At 35.5% G+C, this 20,150-nt stretch overlaps 2 protein-coding genes across 2 annotated transcripts in view; both read left to right on the top strand.

Moving 5' to 3' along the window:
• The window catches only part of LOC112053744 (RNA-binding protein 24-like), a 50,873-nt gene extending 42,265 nt beyond the window's left edge, over positions 1 to 8,608 (top strand). The window contains exon 5 of the mRNA XM_024093280.2: positions 1,555 to 8,608. Within this exon, the coding sequence (XP_023949048.1) occupies positions 1,555 to 1,685 (131 nt within the window). The 3' untranslated portion in view covers positions 1,686 to 8,608. The remainder of the gene's footprint in view (positions 1 to 1,554) is intronic.
• Positions 8,609 to 11,541: 2,933 nt separating this feature from the next.
• On the top strand, positions 11,542 to 17,860 carry LOC112053733 (mediator of RNA polymerase II transcription subunit 30). Its single transcript, XM_024093262.2, has 8 exons — positions 11,542 to 11,616; positions 11,722 to 11,958; positions 12,951 to 13,066; positions 14,597 to 14,660; positions 15,217 to 15,325; positions 15,513 to 15,720; positions 16,512 to 16,643; positions 17,674 to 17,860. The coding sequence occupies exons 2-8, from the start codon at positions 11,838 to 11,840 to the stop codon at positions 17,767 to 17,769; spliced, it is 846 nt and encodes a 281-aa protein (XP_023949030.1). The 5' UTR covers positions 11,542 to 11,616; positions 11,722 to 11,837; the 3' UTR covers positions 17,770 to 17,860.
• Positions 17,861 to 20,150: the final 2,290 nt, after the last annotated feature.

The raw sequence follows: 20,150 nt of genomic DNA, 5'->3' as shown, positions 1-20,150 counted from the left end.
TCGGTTAGTCCCATTTATCACTGATAAGGGTATCTAATCTCTATATAATGAGTGCAATATTATAAAAATAATATTGTTATGGCCAATAGGGATGATGACAGTTTTTTAAATTGTATATAAATTAATAGTATACTAATGGTAAATCAATTTCGTAAAAGGAACAGGGTATCTGCGATCATTACTTTCGGAGCTACAGGGATTTAAAGAGTCAGATTTGCGGCGCTGCCGCGGATCCCTGAAAAACGCCCCATACAAAATGGCTCGAAATAATGACGTCATAGGCAATGTAATGATCGTTAGATTTGTATGCGCGTTCAAACAAAATTACTAATATCTTTGTTATTTGTGCGTTTATGCTTATAGTTCAAATATTAAAAAATGTCACATTTAACGTAAGGAAGCTAAAACTGTATGAATTTTCATCTAATTACGATAATATATTTTTAATAGTTTTTGAAATTTTATAATCTCATTTATTTTGCAAATATCCAGACAATCTTTGCTTTTTATGTATAAATTAGTTAACATTGACCCTATTTACCCGAATGTATCATAAAAATCAATATATTCAAACCTAGTCATCATCCCCATTATTGTTCCGTGCTTTTAAATTTAAATTTATTCACATTCAATATTATTAAATTATGAAGGTAAAGGAAAGATTATGAATGAGATTTCATTTCTTTAAAAAAATCTAACACTTCTGTGCATATAGCAGTGGCGAAGGATGGAATTTTGACAATGAAAAGGAAATTCATACTGCTTGACACAAAGTCCGGTTTCTCATACATCCATACCTAAATATTCATTACAATAATGATATATATGTATGGATTTTAAAAGGTAATCCGTCGGGAATCGGCCTGTATGGACTCTTCGCCGCTGGCATATAGGGACTTCAGAAAGCTTAAGACCTCCGTCATTATATTTTATTTATCGTGTCTGAAGTACCTAAGCTGCATTGGAACAGCTTGGTGGGGTGGTGTTTTAAGCTTTACAGGATGGAGTAATCTGACTTTAGACAAATAGTCTTTTACCGTACAGGGGGGTATTAATAGGCTATTGATAGTGTTGGCAATAGGCCGCAGACAGAGAAGTAAATAGACAGATGAAAAGCTCGGAGGCATTCCGTCCGGGTCCGGATGGGCATTCCCTCATGAAAAGATACCATAAGTTTATGCGTGAGCTCTATAAAAAGTTTATTCTATATTTGTTGTCCCGGTGTGTGCGATTTTTATCAGGCTCAACGATTGTGCAAACAAGAAAAAAAGTAGTGTGAGCACGAAAATACAGCCACAATCTGTTACAACTTATACCAGTACCTTCCAGTACCAGTTAAGTGTTGTGTGCGGCACTCACAGCACAGATCTTCCTAGTGCGAGTGTCAAAGTACATTGGCTTATATAGGGGGGAGTCGTGTGAATCGTATCGTATCGTATATATGACTTGCAATGGCACACCAATCACTACATGTCTATTGACTTCTCTGTCTACGAACTAGCCTGAGGGTAATTTTAGAACTGAATTAACTTTTTTAATATTTTGTCTCCACAGCAGCTGCAGCAGCGGCCAGCGGTGCGGGCTACGTGTCCCAGTACTACGCGTTACCAGGTGGAGGAGTGCAAGGACCTCTGTTACCACCCCTGTCATACCCTCCGCAACTTCAAGAAGCGCGCATGCAGTAGTTAACTGAAACATTTTGGCTACATGACATAAACGATGGCGTAAACAGATGGCAGCACTAGACGAAACTCTGTACCTTTCAATTTCAGTATGACCAGATTAAAAAACCATGTAATAATGGCACTACAAGCAGTTTTTTGCAGTTTGTACTTAGCGGAATGAAATAAATTAGTCTCGGCTCAAAAAGGCTAAAACTCAGAGCTGTAAAGCTAGTTAAAAGAAGAAATTAGTTGCTTTATTTTCCGCAACATGGCGGAGATGTTTTATTTTTCTGGTCAGGCTGTAAACTGTGTTTGACTGTATTGTTGTCACTTTTTGATTCATATTGTAAAAGAGTGACAACAACAGATTCAAGCAATAATGATTTTGAATAACTTCAATCGTAATCGTCTTTTGCCATTTTTATTGGAATAAGCGTTACGCTATATTGATACCATCAGTAAAAACTTAAAGACATGAAGCCACAACATTCATTGCAAGACTGCTGTTATACTAGAGTTGATTGAAAGAAAAAAAAATCAATCTTAAATAAAAATCTTTAAAGAAGCAGTTTAGTATTTACTATCTTAACTGATGTAAAAAAAATGATGTCCATATTTAACAATGGCTCTCGAAAAACTCTAGTATATTTAGTCTAAAGTTTAAAGATATTGTGGAATATTTAAAAAGAGAGAGAATTCTTGTCGTAAAAAACATCACGATAGGTATTGTTACCGCATTATACCAAATCATTACAATCTGTATCAACCAAATATTTTATAAATGACCAAAGCTATGAGCTTTTACGTTAGAATTAAGATGCGATGAGGGTACATAAATAATATGCGGATCGGTGACGGGATTAGGAAATTAAGTAAGTGAAAACTTACATAGTAACATTTCATATGAGTAAGGTATTATAGTAGTAGCGAATAAAAAGAGACTAAATCATGTCTTATCTTCAAATCATTAACATATCGGCTTATCGAAAGTGGATGATTCGTCTTTGAACTCTATGATTTTGACAGAGTAATAGTTAAAGCAGTATGAAGCTATCAATGAATATCGCTTAACGGTTGGTGATCTAGCAGGAAGTGGGCATCGATCGTGGGGCTCTGCGCCCTTTTCCAGAGTGCCCAATATAAAAGGAGCCTGGTTATGTAATCTTAAATAATTGCTTGTGCACATCTAAGTGAACTGTATCATACTAATAAAATCTATGCTGACGACTCGTTAGTGGTTTGCTACAGCTTCACCAGAAGTTTTAGGAGCCTGAGCTCCTTCCAGATTCTTCCAGAGGAAATTTAGGAATCTAAAATCAGTTGGGGATAAAACGTCTCTAAGGGCGTCTCCTGTGAGACTCGAACCTTGAATCAGAGAGGCGTTTGAGTCAAGCGGAAATGAACTACATTGCTCTTATAGATCTAGTTCAAAACTAATAGAAACACAAAAGTTTCAACAGTAATAAACCTGCTAAATTTTGATAACACTCTTTGTCAATGTTGCTTTTGCAAATTATATGCTAAAAAGGTAACCGTAACAAATTAGTTATGTTTAATTTTTTTTTGGACAGGACAGGAAATAATTTGTTTTTTATGCGGTGAGCCGTGATGTGCGCAAGCTTTATTACGCATATGTAAATTATTTTTACCTGGTACCTAAACATTCAGACACTGCAGCTTGTGTAGTGATTATGAAACGAAAGACGCGTTGATAAAGAAGTAAATAGACAAGTGATTGGCGTGGCGTAAAAGATAAAGGTACGATTTTTACATCCCAACACTACACTGAGCTATTTTTTTCACTAGTTTAATTTAAGTTGGTTTACTTCATAATTTTGTGTTAAAAGCACGAAAATCTGATACTCTGTTGATCTGATGATGAACAATTGTCAATGTATTTTGGACCATCATTGGGTCTGGTAAAACGTCAAACGTCATGACACCAGTATCGAATTGCCCTTTCTCGTTTATTTACATATTCCACACAGTTATTCTCTTTTTTTGAGAGAATGCGATGGATTTTTTCTCTGTCTATTTACTTCCGTACAACGGGCCACTGAAGTGGCTGAAAATACAGGTAAAAGTAATTTAGATATAGTTATGTAAATCAATGATCTAGCCTCATTATTTCGACTTCCTAATATTACACATATTTTTTTACCTAACGATTAGGTACTTCTTAGAACTTCAGCTAGGTACATACTAGGTAAAACATATAATAAATAGTATTTAATTATTTTTTAGTATAATACCAAACACCATATTTACAGCTGTCTAATGACAATAATATGTTGCTCATGGCATAAGATACTCCGCGTCTCCGGTAAATTCTGAGGCAGCTAACAAAATAGCTGATTCATAGTGAAAATGTGAGTTTTTATGAAGCTTTTCATACTTCCGTATATACATCTTCCCTTTGTTTTTTTATTATATTATATTTTTTGTATGTATATTACGTGATCCTAAATAGAAAATACGTTTATGTCATAAGCAAGTAAATAGTAATGTTTTAGTTTGTATTGGTAGTATGGTACGCCAACCATAAAAAAATCATATTCATTTTCAATTAGAGAATAAAGATAAAAGAAAAAAAAAACAAAAAACGACATATTTGAACAGTATCAACAGTATTGGTTTTACAGCATAATATATGTTTTTTCTTGTATAAGAAATTTTCTTCCTGTCCGGTTTTGAAAAATTTATGAACAGTTTAAAAAAAAAATCATAAAAAAAGAAAAGCTCACATTGCAGTTAATTTAACACCGATTTATTTAATCAGACAGAAAGATCCGTAAATTTTCATGATAAAAATTGTAGACACAATATTATAAATAGCCGAAAGTTACTATGTTATAAATAATATTAGCTTTAGGTCTAAACTCTCGTGTCCATATTGCTCAATAAGTCCTAAGGTGGACTCGATTTAGCTTAAGGTTATAGGAGAGCAATAAAGGGCTTATATGTATGTAGTTAAGCTAAGTAAACATTTTGAATATAAAATCGGGTATACAAGAAAGTTAATTCCGATTCTTTTCGAACAAGAAAGGCAAATTTTCCGACTCTCTACAAAAGAAAACTTTTCTGAATATACGAATAAACACGTAAGGAACTAGACTCGATTAAAATATCTAATATATTGTCAATTAGAACTGTAACCTATGTTAGACTCCGCGCCACGAAAGAAGTCCTAAAACCTGAACTAAAATTGGCAGCGCCTTACGCAAATGAACATAAGACCGCCATTACCAAATGACAATGACCGCCATTAAGTCATTAGCGCCGCGTCTCTTGTTTCGTGGCGCGAAGTATAGTAACAGTATACCTATAACACCAAGAAGAACTTATATAACTTGTAAAAAAAATCCAAAACGAATGGCTATGTCTTCTGATATTTATGCGGTACATACAGGCATTATGTTTATAATGTCTCTACCAACACGTAGTAAAGTAAAATTTCAACAGTATAGGGGTGTAAAATACCTCACTAAAGTATACTGCTATTATGATTCGTATATCGGTATAACCGTTTTTATATTCTACTAGTAGTTACCAGTGGCGAAGGATGGAATTTAGATGAAGGTAAGCCGAAAGAAAAGGAAATGCATATAGCGTGATACAAACTTTTCTCATATATTTAGATACAGTACAACAATGAATACGTATGGATTTTAAAGGTAATCCGACAGGAATCGGCTTGCATGAACTCTTCGGCGCTGGTAGTTATATTAATACATACACCAATCACAGATATTCTAAGTTCTAAGTAAATATATCTAAAGATAATATAAATGTACGCCCTCTTAAAATTACTTTGTTCTCCAAAGCGGTATAGGGTACTTACTATTACTAGGTACTTAGGTAGAATAAAAGAATTACTAGTCCATGTAATGTTAATGTATATTGACTTCCGCTGGCCGTTCTATTACCATTATTTTCTAAAAAAAAAAATAAGTAGATAAGTACGAGTAAATTGCATTATAGCGAAAATTGGATATTTTGGTTTAAGGCTTTTACGGGAATATCTGATCCTAACATAACAATATCTGTTACTAGATTACCAATGATATTGAAATATCTATGAGTAATAATAACGATTAATATAACGGATAATAAAGTTAATACACGGTTGCTTGGGCACTCAAAATTATTTCCCGCGGGAGGGTTAAGTTTTTTTTATAAATTTTTAACCCATTAGAGGTCAAATGAAAAGTACAAATGATATTTTTAAATAATCTTTACTTACTTATTAAAAAACAAAGAAAAAAGCATGAAATTAAAGAAAATACTGAAAAATATTAGTTTTCATGAAATTACAGGGGTGTACACAACTGAGTACAATGACCACTTATGTATAAAAAATTTCTAAACACGCTTTTTCAACACAAAGTGTTTTAAGACACTTCTTGCATTACCAGCGCACTCTTGCAAGACAAAGGACACACTGCAGCGGTGTTTCAGTTTTGACGGGAAAGTGACCTATTCATAGTATAGTATCATTACTCGTTTATCGTTACTAGTATCATTACTCATTACATATAAACGCAAAGAATTAGCATCAGACTAATCCAACATGTAAGTAAATAACACCTACCACCACTTTTTACCATGAACAGCAATTCTGTATACCGAGATAGACTGGTCAAGTTCATCAACACCACCCATATTTTTGTTGTAAGTTTGAGATAAATGTGGTATCTCTACGTCTGTTTTCTCTCGCTTTTTTGGAACTGCTTCGCTTGACAGTCCATAATGGTTCTATGGTGTCGTAGTTAGTTGCCATTGTACATACACTATTGTTATTATCTTTGCATTATCTTTTATCATTAGATGTTGCTGCTAAGTTGTTGTCAACAAGATGAAGGTTTCTTTTTATATCCCGGAACTTATGTCTTGATATAGATTTGGCGACGAATTCCAAGCCAGTCTTCATCTAGAGACCAGTACATTGTTTCTCGGGGTAACTTTTCCTATCACTGACTTGTATGTTAGTACGTTGTGATGTTGAAGTGTGTGAAGGAGCACATTTCCGCCAGATTGGCATTGGATCGGATTGGCGGGTAACATCTTGACGTCTTCTTTTTGACGCCAGTGGTTCATCATTACTATCGTCGTTACTGCCATCTTCAGGATTTGTAAATACCTCTATAGTGTCAGGTACATCATGCGGCATGAAACACCCTGCTATATCCTCTTCGGCACCTTCCTCTTCATCAGTCAATGCACTTGAATCGGGTGGTATAATAGCAAAATCACTTTCTTCGTCATCACTATCTCGTAAACCACCATCAACAGCTTCCTCAAGCCCTAGATAGCATTCTCGAGGTGTAAATTGTTGTTTATTCATTGTAAGGAATATGTAAACTAAACCAGTTATTTTACTTACGTATGTTGTCATTGTACGCAAACGCGTACAGTACAATTTGTATGACCCTAGTTTCATTGTGGTTGCAAATAACTTATTGTATTCTAATTCAAATCTTACTTTGACATCTATTTTCTACAAATGTTATGAAAAAACAAACTTTTAATCGATGGTTATGAAAAAAAATATAATATCATTCACTTACGTGCACAATGTTTCCGTGATGCAACTTCAACTGACACAATTTATCAAAAAATGTCAGACTACCCGCGTAATGTTTAACAAAATATCTAAACAGTTTTATAATAAAGCAAAATTATATGATTACCCTACTTAACTTTCCGAGTTCTACAATCTACACCTATGGATATGTCTGTACTCAGTTGCGTACAGTGACCTCAAATGGGTTAATAGTGATCTTTATTTTATAATTATGATATTAACATTGTCAAAATTATAAAAAAAGACTAATAAATATATGGGAGTTAAATCGATTGATACAAGATTATACATCGCAGGATAACCTTTATCTCTAATTATTCATAATGGCACTTCATATTGCAGATTTATCTACTTAAATCATGTAAAAAATGATTTTTTTTCATTAAGTTGAATGGTTATTTCTCTACAGAAATATTTTTGTATGAAAATATTTCTTCAATGTCGGCCAGCGTCGTAGTACAAGTTAAGGGCAGTAGAAATAGTTTAAGAGAAAATAGTGTGTAAGTTTAATCTTAATTATTATAATATGCTGTTATTCGTAATTTATTTTGTTGATATTTGTAAATCTACATGTTGATAACTATTTATTATGTGGAAGAGTAATAAAAATTGTTAAATATTTATCGAGCGGATCGAATCTCTTTATCAAGGCAGTGTCTCAGTTAAAACCACGATTCGGTCCAATATATTGAAATATACACATCGTAATTTTAAGTAGAATATTATTATAAGATATGTACCAAAAAAAAAATGAAACATGATTAGCCATGATATGCCATAACCAATAGCCAATGGCCAAACATAATAAGCCATACAAGTGGCCATCTTGCCTTAACATAGACACACTATTATTTAAATAATATACCTATATATTATATACACGTAATATATTAAAAAGAGTAGAAAAGATCATGTTTATATATTGAAATAATAGTTAAAACATACTTAATCATACGTAGTTGGTAAATAATACATAGTAATATTAAATGGTGGACACCAAAAATTCATATTATTTGTCTGTAAACGGGATCATCTCAAATGAGACATGTAACAGTAAATTATTTTACATGCTATTGTTAGGTACTCGTATATTATACAAGTACTAAAAATAATATATCAAACATATTGTTACACATATCATTACATCATTTGTATGGAAATTAAGATATAATCATTGCAGTCCATGATAGTGCATTTCATTCACAGTAATATATAAGCACAATCTATTTATGTACTTACTTTTATCAAAATGTGAATTCATAATAAATACCTAATAATTGTTATGAATAATTTAAAATTATACTATACTGTACTTAAATTTAGGGTAAATTAAAAAGGAAAATAATTTTATAAGGTAAAATTGGTTTGTTTTATTTTTTTAACCTTTTTTTAATCTTTATTATTTTTTTACGCACGTGAATTAGATATTTATTAATGTAGAATCTTTATCGAGTTCCGAAAATTAAAAATGACCTTATTGATCGTTATCTAATTTGGATATTTATACCTACATAGTATCAATACATTTATTTCACGTTTTCTTAAAAACAAACACTTAAAGTTAAAATAAAGTCTGTCAGTGAATAGTGACAACTGTGAGCCTAGTGGGAGTTTCCAATATTTTCATACTGTTACTATCGCGTTGACATAAACTCGAATTTATATGGAATTGAAAAAGTTGTGCAGTAGTGCCACTAGATGGCGCTGTTTCAATTCCTTAGAAATTCGCGTTTACGTTAACGCTATAGTAACACTATCAAAGTGCCACTGTTCTCTGAACCAGAGGGCCTGGTTCAGAAAACAGATTCTGGCGACAAAGCCGGCAAAATGCTCTGCAGTCGCTCTTTTAAATTAAAACTAGAAACCTACTAAGTAAAGCGAAACCGCATTTTTTTATTATTGTTTCCCCCTTAAATATTTGATGAGCTAAAACAGATGATCATGTAGTTTTTACAGGTAGAGCTAAACCTGGACGAAATGTTGTACCTAGAGTTTGCTTCATTAGCTATAGCCTTGGATCTTCGAACTTTGAGAAAAAAGTTATCCTAAAATCCTTTTACCATACCAAAAAAGTTAGTGAGTGTTGAAAAAACAGCGCGTTTTGTCAAATACACATTATCTTAAGAAAAATGTTTCATGAAATGCTGTGATTTCAAAATAACTATTTTCTCAAGTGCTTACTAGTTATTTATACAATAATAGGAACAAACAAACTTTTTAAAAGTTTTAGTCTGAATGGAATGGCTGAATTGACGGTATCGCTATTGACGTGGGAAAAACCGCGTCTTACTTTTCCCATTTTTAACCGTTTTTTTAACTTTTGTATGAATTAAAACAACATTTGCCGGGTCAACTAGTCTATTAGAATTTATAATAGTCGTCTGTTCTATTTAAAATACATAAGTACATGTTAGTAAAGAAATAAGTAGGTCGGAACGGAAGAATTTTCGTCGTCAATTTGGCTGGTTTCCAGATTAAAATGACTGCGTAAAATTGTCTTCCGAAATCAATGAGGTCATCGGAATTTTAATAGAAACTTATTAGCTTCAGCGGTTCATTAATGAGCTGTTATAAATATAGAAAAAGCTTTTGCCGGTTAATTTATGAAAGAAAATTAGAAAACCATTTAAAGTAGGTAGCTCCATTTTAACACGTAAACCATTTTTATTTTTAGATATTCTTTATAATTTAGTGAGCGAGTCTAAATAACAAGTCATACATAACTGCCTTGACATATCATTATCTTATGGATACTAAGATAGCTGATTCTCTAAATTAATAAAAGTTAACGTATAAACTCGACCAGAGACTTTCTTTTCTTTTTTTAAAAAATAATATTTGCCATATCTTTTAATTATGATCAATATTCCCATTTCCCTCTAACTAGTCGGGAAAAACTGTATTAGGAGTGGGTACGAGTTACGACAATGGACCAACGGGGCGGGGATCAAACCATCACCTCGCGGTGATGAGTCCGACCGCTATTACCGTTAAGCTATTGAGGCTCTATACTGGACCGGACTAGAGACTGGAAAACATCCAAGCTCCAATCCAATGATTTAGTAGTAGGAATCCACCCAAGGGGATGCAGAAAGTCATTACCTACTTTGTGCCACGCGGTCGTATGAAATACTCGTACATAGATGGATTAAGAGACCTTACCTTTTACTTTGATAATGTAAAATATGGAGGGATTAAAAGAATAGCAAAGTCACCCACCCTTTGTATACATACATGTATAAATTATGTACTTAGATGCCACAGATTAAAAAATAAAAGGCAGATAGAGCAAAAGGAACACGGCAGTGATGTAGCCATTCCGGTAAAAATTTGACGGCCTTCGTGGCGCAGTGGTATGCGCAGTGGATTTACAAGACGGAGGTCCTGGGTTCGATCCCCAGCTGAGCCGGTTGAGATTTTCTTAATTGGTCCAGGTCTGACTGGTGGGAGGCTTCGGCCGTGGCTAGTTACCAACCTACCGTCAAAGACGTACCGCCAAGCGATTTAGCGTTCCAGTTCGATGTCGTATAGAAACCGAAAGGGGTGTGGATTTTCATCCTACCCCTAAGAAGTTAGCCCGCTTCCATCTTAGATTGCATCATCACTTACCATCAGGGTGAGATTGTTGTCAAGGGCTAACTTGTAAAGAATAAAAAAAAAAATCAAAAACGAATACATTCTCGAGCCAGTACACAAAGCGTCGCATCAGTAATTTCCAATTTTATTCAAGAAAATGGCTTCTTAAGTTTTAAATATTTTAAAAACTTTTACAAAAACTAAAGAAATAAGAAAGAGTAGGTATTTTATAAAGGTAAATTATTTTTCTATTGTGCTATTAATTAACGTAATTGTTGTTAGTGTTAAATCTTGAAATACAAAGTATCAAAAAGTTTGCGTATACGGATGTCAAGGAGACGCGTGACGTAAAGACTAAAGACTAATTTTGTATCATTCTCTATTCTATACATGCCAACACTTTTTCAATTGATATTTAATGTAATTCGTCTGGTAATTACCAAACCACTATGATTTTGATTATGATAGAATTATCAATTTAACAATAATAATTGGACAGATCTTTGTGTAGATCGACAGTAACTGTGGTGCTGCCACACACTAGTTAGTCGTTGTGTTGATTTCTACAACACAACGACGTCATTATGTATACACTATGGTATGTACAATGTATTTTACATATCCTGTTCCTGTTCCCTGGTGCGATAGAAAAAAAGTAAAAAAAAACAAAATTGACATTTGACAATTTCTGACATTGACGTAGCCTTCTGCCATGCTATTTGACATTGACGTTTCAGGGACGGGCGACGTTAACGTTACAACACAAGTCACAACACATTTTTATTTGCGATTGTTTGTGTTAATTAAACTTTGTATTTGTTTAAATAATGGATTAATTATATTTAACTTAGGTTATTGTACCTTAAATTTAAATTCATAGATATATTTAATTTTCAGAAAGCGTTTGAATTTCAAGATAAAGCTATCATAAAAGCTTGAAGTAACCGGTGGTCTGCTTAACATTTACATTAGCAGATGTTTTTATGTACATAGAGTAGTAAATACAGCATAAAATGGCTGGTCAGGGACATCAGTTCCCTGGGAACTTCCAGGGCAACGCGGGACCCATGAGAACTGGATTTGGAGGTGGGCCTATGGGCGGCCAGATGCAACCAATGCCCAACCAATTATCCGGTGAGTGCGATAAATTGTGTTGTACAATCAAATAACTGATTCTAAGGTTACGTGACCTTTGATTAAAATGTATTCACTTTGTAGTAGGAACTCAAATCATACCGACTGTCAATAGAATCATCCTATGAAGTAAGGTCTAGCAAAGACAAAGACACAGCATTCCCGACCTGTGGAACAGATTTCCATAACAAGCCAATGGGAGAGCTGCTGACAGGGAATCTGCAGCAAATTAGCTCTCAAAGAAATCATTAAATGATATGATAATATCAGATAAATGAATGGCTTATTGCCTATGAGCAGATCGCCATGTCGCAGAAATTACATATAAAAAAAAAAAAAATAGAATCATAGTTTTAGATAGTGGCTATTAAAACATGTAGGCGAACAAAAACAAAAATAAAATGCATTTTTAGCTATAGTACCTATTAACTAAACTTTCATTGGCTCTTCGAACTATGTCACTATTGCCACTTTAGCATTGCGTCACCCAGAGTGATGTCAGTGACTGGTTGTTCTGCAGATTTCCTCATTTATGATTCAATCATGCCAAGAAACACCAAGCATAGCTTACTCCATCGCCCACTGAGTAACTTTGAACCTACTTATGAGGCCCATAAAATCGATCAAGTCTCTGATCTGGTCACACACTGTTTAAAGACTCTTGTCTCCAGACACTGAGGAATCTATCTGACTATCTTAAAATAAATAAAATGGATAAGAATAAAATATAAAATAAAATTCAGGCTATCTTAGTAGGCTGTAATATTTTAACACGCTTACTGTTTTATCACAAGCTTCGCCCCCTGCTGGACATAGGCCTCTGGCATGGAGTTCCAAGCACAACAACCGCCAGCATCTAGCTATTTCCTGCAATCTGCTTGATGTCCTCGGTCCACCTTTGGGGGGGTCGACCAACAGTGCTTTCCGGTGTGGTGTCGATAATTTTTTTTCATCATCAGAAGCTTAATATTGCATTATTTGTATGATTCCAGGTGTCATGGGTGGCCCTATGGGTAACCCTGGTATGGTGGGGATGGGCAATCAGATGGTACCACCTTATGGGGCAGCTATGCAGGGTCAGATGGGAAATATGGGAATGGGCGGCCAGGTATGCATATTTCCAGCTCTAGGCATGATATTTTTTTTCTCCTTTCTCTTATACTGTTACTTGGCAATCTGTCATTCGACATTGAGCCGTTAGTCCGTTGGTTAGAGGTTATGGGTCATCAGAAGGAGTAAGTCCATTAACAAATCTCCTATTATGGTGTATTCTAACTATCTTTCTTGGCTAGATTTCGAACACTGTTGCGTTTCAGTCTGCAAAACAGCAGGCTGCCGTCTCCTTCTAGATTGTTTGCCAAGTCATTGACATGCATCGCTAGTCGCTCCTGATATTTGATACTGTAGCACTGTATTTTCTGTCTGACTTTTAGGCATAATATTGAGATTTTTATTCATATTATCTGTGGAATCCTGATAGCCCAGTGACGGTGGCAGGTTCAATTGTATTCTTATGTATTGTATATTGATTCACCAAGGTTAAAGAGCCTAGTGGTGAAAGTAGCTTCAGTTAATTGAGTTGCAAACAGGAGTGAGTGGGTGTACCACTTTTCATGCAGTCTGCTTTTTCATTGTTTAATTAATAAATTCTAACCTGAAATTCCATTCGCTTTCACCAAAACTATTTATAGCAGTGCTTGAAGGTGTCTTTCAAAACATAGAATGGGGAAGTAAGGGTATACAGATAAAAAACCGTCGCCTAACGCATCTGAGGTTTGCAGATGACATAGCCCTTTTTAGCGAAACTGCACCATCCCTAGAAAAAATGCTACAAGTCTTAGATGTGGAAAGCAAAAAAGTAGGTCTAAATATGAACCCAGACAAAACTAAAATCATGTCCAACAGCCAATTAAAGCCTATAAAAGTAAATAATAAAATGATAGAATATGTAGATAAGTATATTTATCTGGGGAAGCAAGTGTCATTTGACACAATCAACAACGAGATGGAAATAAACAGGAGAATAAACATAACCTGGAGCAGATACTGGGCACAAAAGGAGATTTTTAAAGGAAACTATATTTCAAAACACAAAAAAATAGTAATGGACACCTGTATTTTACCATGCCTAACATATGCAAGCCAAACATGGGTGTTTGATAACAAAACCAAAGGCAAAGTAAGGTCATGTCAGAGGGCAATGGAACGCAGTATGCTGAAATTGAAAAAAATCCATAAAGTCAGACATAAAATGATCAGAGAAAGAACCAGAGTCACAGACGCCTTAAAACATGCCTTGAAACAGAAATGGCAATGGGCAGGACATATATCGCGGTTGAAAGACGCCAGGTGGACACTTAGGGTCACTGAATGGCAGGGTCCACTAGGCAAAAGGAGAGTTGGCAGACCTCAGAAGCGCTGGACAGACGACATTGCTCAAGTGGCTGGTGGGGATTGGTTGAGGTCAGGACGGGACAGACGAAAGTGGAAATTGCTGGAGGAGGCCTATACCCAATACAATGGGATTCATGCAAACGTAATATAAAAAAAAAAAAAAAAAATTGTATTACTAATTTGTATGAAAAAATAAAAGACTTTATTATTATTATTATTATAACCTGAAATTAATTGTTTTCAGGGAATGGGAGTAGGTGTGGGTGCTGGTCCAGGAGGACTTGGTCCCCAAGCAGTGCAACAGCCAGGTGTGTTATTTGCTATTTTGTTTCTACTTACTCTTTCCTAGGCCTTTTCAGCACTTGGTCACTAAGGTTGACTGTTGAACGTAGGTCCATTAGTTGCTGGTCCCCACAGGAGTCACTCCATCCAACCAAGCTCACTATAGAAGTTTAAAAAAACTGGTTGGTCCCTTTAATGTCTTTACTTTAGCCTAAACTAGGTCAAAGTTCAATCTATATTATAAAGCTGTAGAGTTTGTTTGTTTGAACGCGCTAATCTCAGAAACTACTAGTCCGTTTTGAAAAATTCTTTCAGTGTTAGATAGCCCATTTATCGAGGAAGACTATATTTTATCCCCATGTTCCTACAGGAACCACTAGGGTGAAACCGCGCGGCATCTACTAGTGACTTCATACTTACAAAACAGAATTAAGCAGGATGTTTAATTATTTTTATAAATTGAATTTTTTTTGATAGCTTGTGGTCATTTTTAATGTTGTTAAGGGGTTTCTTGTATTGGACTAATAAATGTCGGGGCGACTTACGGACGGTGAAACTAGCACGGTGTATATATATTTTCAGGAGTGATGCAAGGACCTGGAGCGGTGCAGGCGGCGGCAGCTGCGCCCCCCTCCGCGCCCGTGTCCCACCCGCCACAGAACAAGGAGTTCAACACTGCGTCCTTGTGCAAGTGTGTATATGTATATGTCATCATCATCATCATCATCATCATCATCATCATCAACATCATCGTTATGTTCATTCTTGTATACATTTATAAGTACCTCTTGTATGGACTAGTCCATGGCTGACCCTGCAACCTAGTTTCTGCTAGTTAAAATGATAAAATTATTGATTATATTTATTATATTCCTCAGATTCGGTCAAGAGACAGTACAGGACATAGTGAGCCGCACGCAGGACGTGTTCCAGACGCTGAAGACTCTCCAGCCGCCCAACGGCACGCCGCACGGCGAGAGCTCCAGCAACGACAAGAAGGCGAAGGTGCAGGAGCAGCTGCGCACCATCCGCCTGCTTTTCAAGCGACTGCGACTTATATACGAGAAGTGCAACGAGACTTGCCAGGTACTATAGTGCAGGACATAGTGAGCCGCCCAGCGGCACGCCGCCCGGCGAGGGCTTCAGCAACGACAAGAAGGCGAAGGTGGAGGAGCAGCTGCGCACCATCCGCCTGCTCTTCAAGCGACTGCGACTTATACTGTGACTGTGAGAGTGACTACTTTTGATCTTTGTCCTTAGGATGTTTTGCCATCTTGTTCTATCTCTGGTTATTCAGAGAGCCTTGTAGACAGTGGACTGGAGTGTATTGCGGACCTGGTCAGACCAATACATTGGGCTGCACCCCCATAGCGTTTTTCCTTCCTTGCCAGTAACAATCTTTCCAGATTATCTCTGTCTTTCCTGGCAATGTGTCCGAAGTACTCTACAATACGCTTGAGACAGCGTCTCAATAAAGTGTCTTGTTTTAACCTTGAGTTTGCCAAGTATAGATGTGTGGGTCCGAAATGCGATCCATGGAATCCAGAGCATTTTGCGGTCTGCAGATTTTAGGGAGCATGTCTCAGCCCCATAGAGAAAAACGAAGAAGACGAGTGTAAGCACGAGTTTTATCTTTGTCTTCAACGAGATGTTACGGTCTTTCCATGTTTTATGTAGCTGAGACATGGCAGTCTTGGCCATCCTAATGCTTCTTTGTAAGTCCAATTTTCAAATTTCACTGGAGCCATTATTCCGAGGTAAACGAATTTTCCGAGAAATTGTAGGTTGAGTGCGCCAGGTAACATTGGACAGTGATTGTAGAGTCACTTTAATTAAAATAAATCTTTTGAGTTCATGTTTTCGGGTGCTCTTTGCAGGGTATGGAGTACACACACATGGAGAGTCTAATTCCTCTCAAAGACGAGGCAGACAACAAAGCATTGGACGAACGACGAAACACAGAGTCTTATAGACTAGCGTTGGAAGAGAATCGGGAGTTGACAGAACAGGTATATACAGGCAGGCTTACAGCGGCTAACTTACCCTCGTGACTCCAATTTTAAGTTTCAAACAATTACTATCACCATAAAACTTAAACTTATTACTTAATAATTTATTACTTAATAAATTAAATAATATTATTACCTGACGTTTCAAAAGTGTTTGTAAACTAAGCCTGATTGAAATGAATGAATTTTGACTTCATCTTTTCTCTAATAGTCTTGTTGGGTCAATAGTTAGCCTATGCGATTCGGATAGCGAGACATTATATCTCTTAAGTATCCTAATATAATATTGAATCTTAAGTATATAAGTGCAAAATTAGATGAAATTTGGCAGGAAGGTAATTTACAGTAAGTAGACGTCTGCTTAGAACGGATTTTGCAAGAGGGTTTCAAGAGGTCTAAGGGCGGTCGCTAGTAAGATTATACTTACATGTTTTTTTTAATTTAAATATTCTATTTTTGAAATAAATCTTTTTAATGCACGTCTGATTTAACAAGTATGTTAATGAATGCGTTACGATAATTGTAAACGGGCGACGCGGGCTGCCATCTACAGCTATAGTGAGACAGTGTCTGTTACTTTAAACTACCAGTAGATGGCGCTCTTAGAAAACTTTGAAACAATCCCTTTATATACACTTCATGAACCTGTTGCGACGCAGTTATGCCTGAGGCTCATAGATGGCATTTTGTTATTTTTGAAAGAAGTTACTTTGGTAGTACAGAGGGCCTAGTGGCAGTTTGATACTGTTACTATCGCGTTAACGTAAACCCGAATTTCTAAGGAATTAAAACAGCGCCATCTAGTGGCACTACTACACAACTGTTTCAATTCCATATAAATTCGCGTTTTCGTCAACTCGATAGTATCAAAATTTGAAAATATTGAGAACTCCCACTAGGCACACTGTACAGTCGAAGACCGATGTAAATGTAGCAAATTCTGTGTTGCACAAAAAAAATGTCTGTTTACTGCTTAACAACCTTAATCCTCAGTAACATGGTTGAAAATAGATATGTTTTTTATTTTCAGGTGGTATTGAAAAACAAGCAGCTAAAGGAAGTGATCACGAATCTCAGGACTATTATATGGGAGATTAACGTCATGTTGACCATGAGGAGGTCATAACAAATAGTGACAACAGTGATGTGTGATGTGCTTGTTATAGGGATAATCCTGTTTTTAGTGTTAAATTAATTAGACTAAAATGTCAGTCAGAGTGTTATAGTTTTAATGAGCCAATTTTCCTCTAAAGGTTTTAAAAAAATCCGTTTGGGGCAGCACCAGATACAAATGTACGCTCATACAAATCTAACGATCATTATGACCTACGACGTCATTAAATCGTACCATTTTGTATGGGGCGTTTTTCAGGGATCCGCGGTCTTTAAATCCCTGTAGCTCCGAAAGAAATGATCGCAGAAACCCTGTTCCTTTTACAAAATTGCTTTGCTATTAGCATACTCCTAATTTAAATAGAATATAAAAAAAAACATACATACAGCCGAACGTAGAACCTCCTTTTTGGAAGTCGGTTAAAAACTGTCATCATCCCTATTTTTTCTGCAATTTCTTGATTTTTTTTATGTACATAATCTTCTGTAAATTGAATTTTAATTATTATTGATATAAGTTTTGATAAAAACTTCGTCGAAAAGTTTTGTTTTAAAATCTTTTTAAAACAAAACGTTTTTTTAAATAAACAATATTAACAACAGTGCATTCTAACTTATTTTTGGTGATTTTAATTTATTGTAAATTGAAGCATTTTGCGACATATTTTTTTTTCTGTTACGTGCCGGGCGCATAATGGACGGTCTTTTTTAGTCTAGCTGCCTTAGACCTTGTTGTCGATTTATGTTGATTTTAGACTTTATCTAAAATTTGTACGTCAATGTTAATTTGGCAATAATAATGCGTTGCTGCTCGTCAGCTGTAAAGCTTGGTAAATTCGTTCCTAACAGGCCGGAAGCGGGAATAGTGCTTTGCAAAGCCCCGCTTTGTCCTTCCGGCTATAGCCATGTGGCATGTCCATTCTCTTTCTACAATCGCAAACGCTACGAAAAGTAAAAAATGTATGAGAACGATATTCGTTATCGACAGGTCACGTGATCAAGTTGGCGGTCGCATCTGTCATTCCCATTTTTTTTTGTTTTCTAAGCGTTAGCGTTTGTAGAAAGAGAATAGACATGCCACATGGCTACAGGCCCAGATGTTGTACAAAATTCAACGATTTATGTCTGTAAAGACGTTGCATGTATGTTGTAAGTGATAAATATATTTTAAGTTTCATAATTTGTTGTTTTAATGATATTCATTGACGTTGATGTCGCAAGCAAACCGCATTGTGGTAGGTCTACGCTTTCGTCTTCGCTATGTCTCTGCTGTGTTTAAATAAAGCCCGATTTATATTTGTCTGACGTGTCGTGTCGTGACGCGTCAGAACAGAATCGGTATCATACATTTTGTTGATCCGTTTCAGTTGGTCAGAGTGTAAAGACATTTTGTATGCGATACATCAGAAGCCATCACGACATGTCACAACACAAGTGTAAACGTTGCTATATAAAATGGATAATACCGACTCAGTTGTGACGTCACGACACGACACGTCAGACAAATGTAAATTCGGCTTAACTCGGAACGTAATATTTATTTAGTATTATTGTGAGAGCTCGCAGAAAGTACGTACAGTATGCTTATTTTTTCAATAATTATGACCAGGATGAATGACCTAACAAGTTTTCCAATACATGGGGTTGTAACACCACAAAAATACTATCAACTTCTCAACTACTACTGCTGATAATAGGCTAGTTGACATTAAGTCGACACTTTTTTAAAATGGTCTTAAATTGTTCATTAACGTTCTATTTATCATATTTTTTGAGACGGGAATACATATTTTTTTTATTTTTGACAGAAGAGCCTAGACGCTTTAGAACCATGATGGTCTATATTTTATCGCTTCATGACGTCACGTTAACATTAAATCAAACAGTTTAGTGTTTGTTAAAATTATTAGCATTAATTAGTTATTTAGTACATCAAGTAACATTGTGACGTCAAAAAATGAACGACAGCGTTTTTGACGTTTAGAAAAATTTATAAACGTACATAATTTTGGAATTGAGTTTTCTATGAAATCCTTAACTATTATTAGTTAATATCGATATATTTAGGACTTTTATTTCATGTACCTACTCTACGAAATTAAAATTGTTTATATTAAATTTGATACGAGTCAACTCGACTCGGGACATCTGGACACGGGACTCGAACCTGGAACTTCATTCTCCAAAGAGAGTAACATCTGCATCATCATCTCATTCAAAATAACCCAATTTTATTATCTAAGGTCAGTATGACTGCAAGCTTGATACATCATAACAATAACAGTATCAAAACTATTTCTTGAAATTCAATGCGATTATCACTTGTTATTTTAAGCACACGTTATCAACATACTGCGTACACGTTTTTCTCAGAGATAAATAACAAGGCAGACA

This window comes from Bicyclus anynana, chromosome 1 (genome assembly GCF_947172395.1).
Source record: "Bicyclus anynana chromosome 1, ilBicAnyn1.1, whole genome shotgun sequence".
NCBI classification, from domain to species: domain Eukaryota; kingdom Metazoa; phylum Arthropoda; class Insecta; order Lepidoptera; family Nymphalidae; genus Bicyclus; species Bicyclus anynana.
The sequence above is the reverse complement of the archived record's forward strand: the minus strand, read 5'-3'. Positions and strand labels throughout refer to the sequence as shown.

What these genes read in the sequence shown, in the direction of transcription:
- LOC112053733 (XM_024093262.2), top strand. Translation starts at nt 11,838, where the DNA reads ATGGCTGGTCAGGGACATCAGTTCCCTGGGAACTTCCAGGGCAACGCG. An exon ending in ATATGGGAATGGGCGGCCAG is followed by an intron (nt 13,067 to 14,596) that starts GTATGCATATTT and finishes AATTGTTTTCAG; the next exon opens with GGAATGGGAGTAGGTGTGGG. An exon ending in CCAAGCAGTGCAACAGCCAG is followed by an intron (nt 14,661 to 15,216) that starts GTGTGTTATTTG and finishes ATATATTTTCAG; the next exon opens with GAGTGATGCAAGGACCTGGA.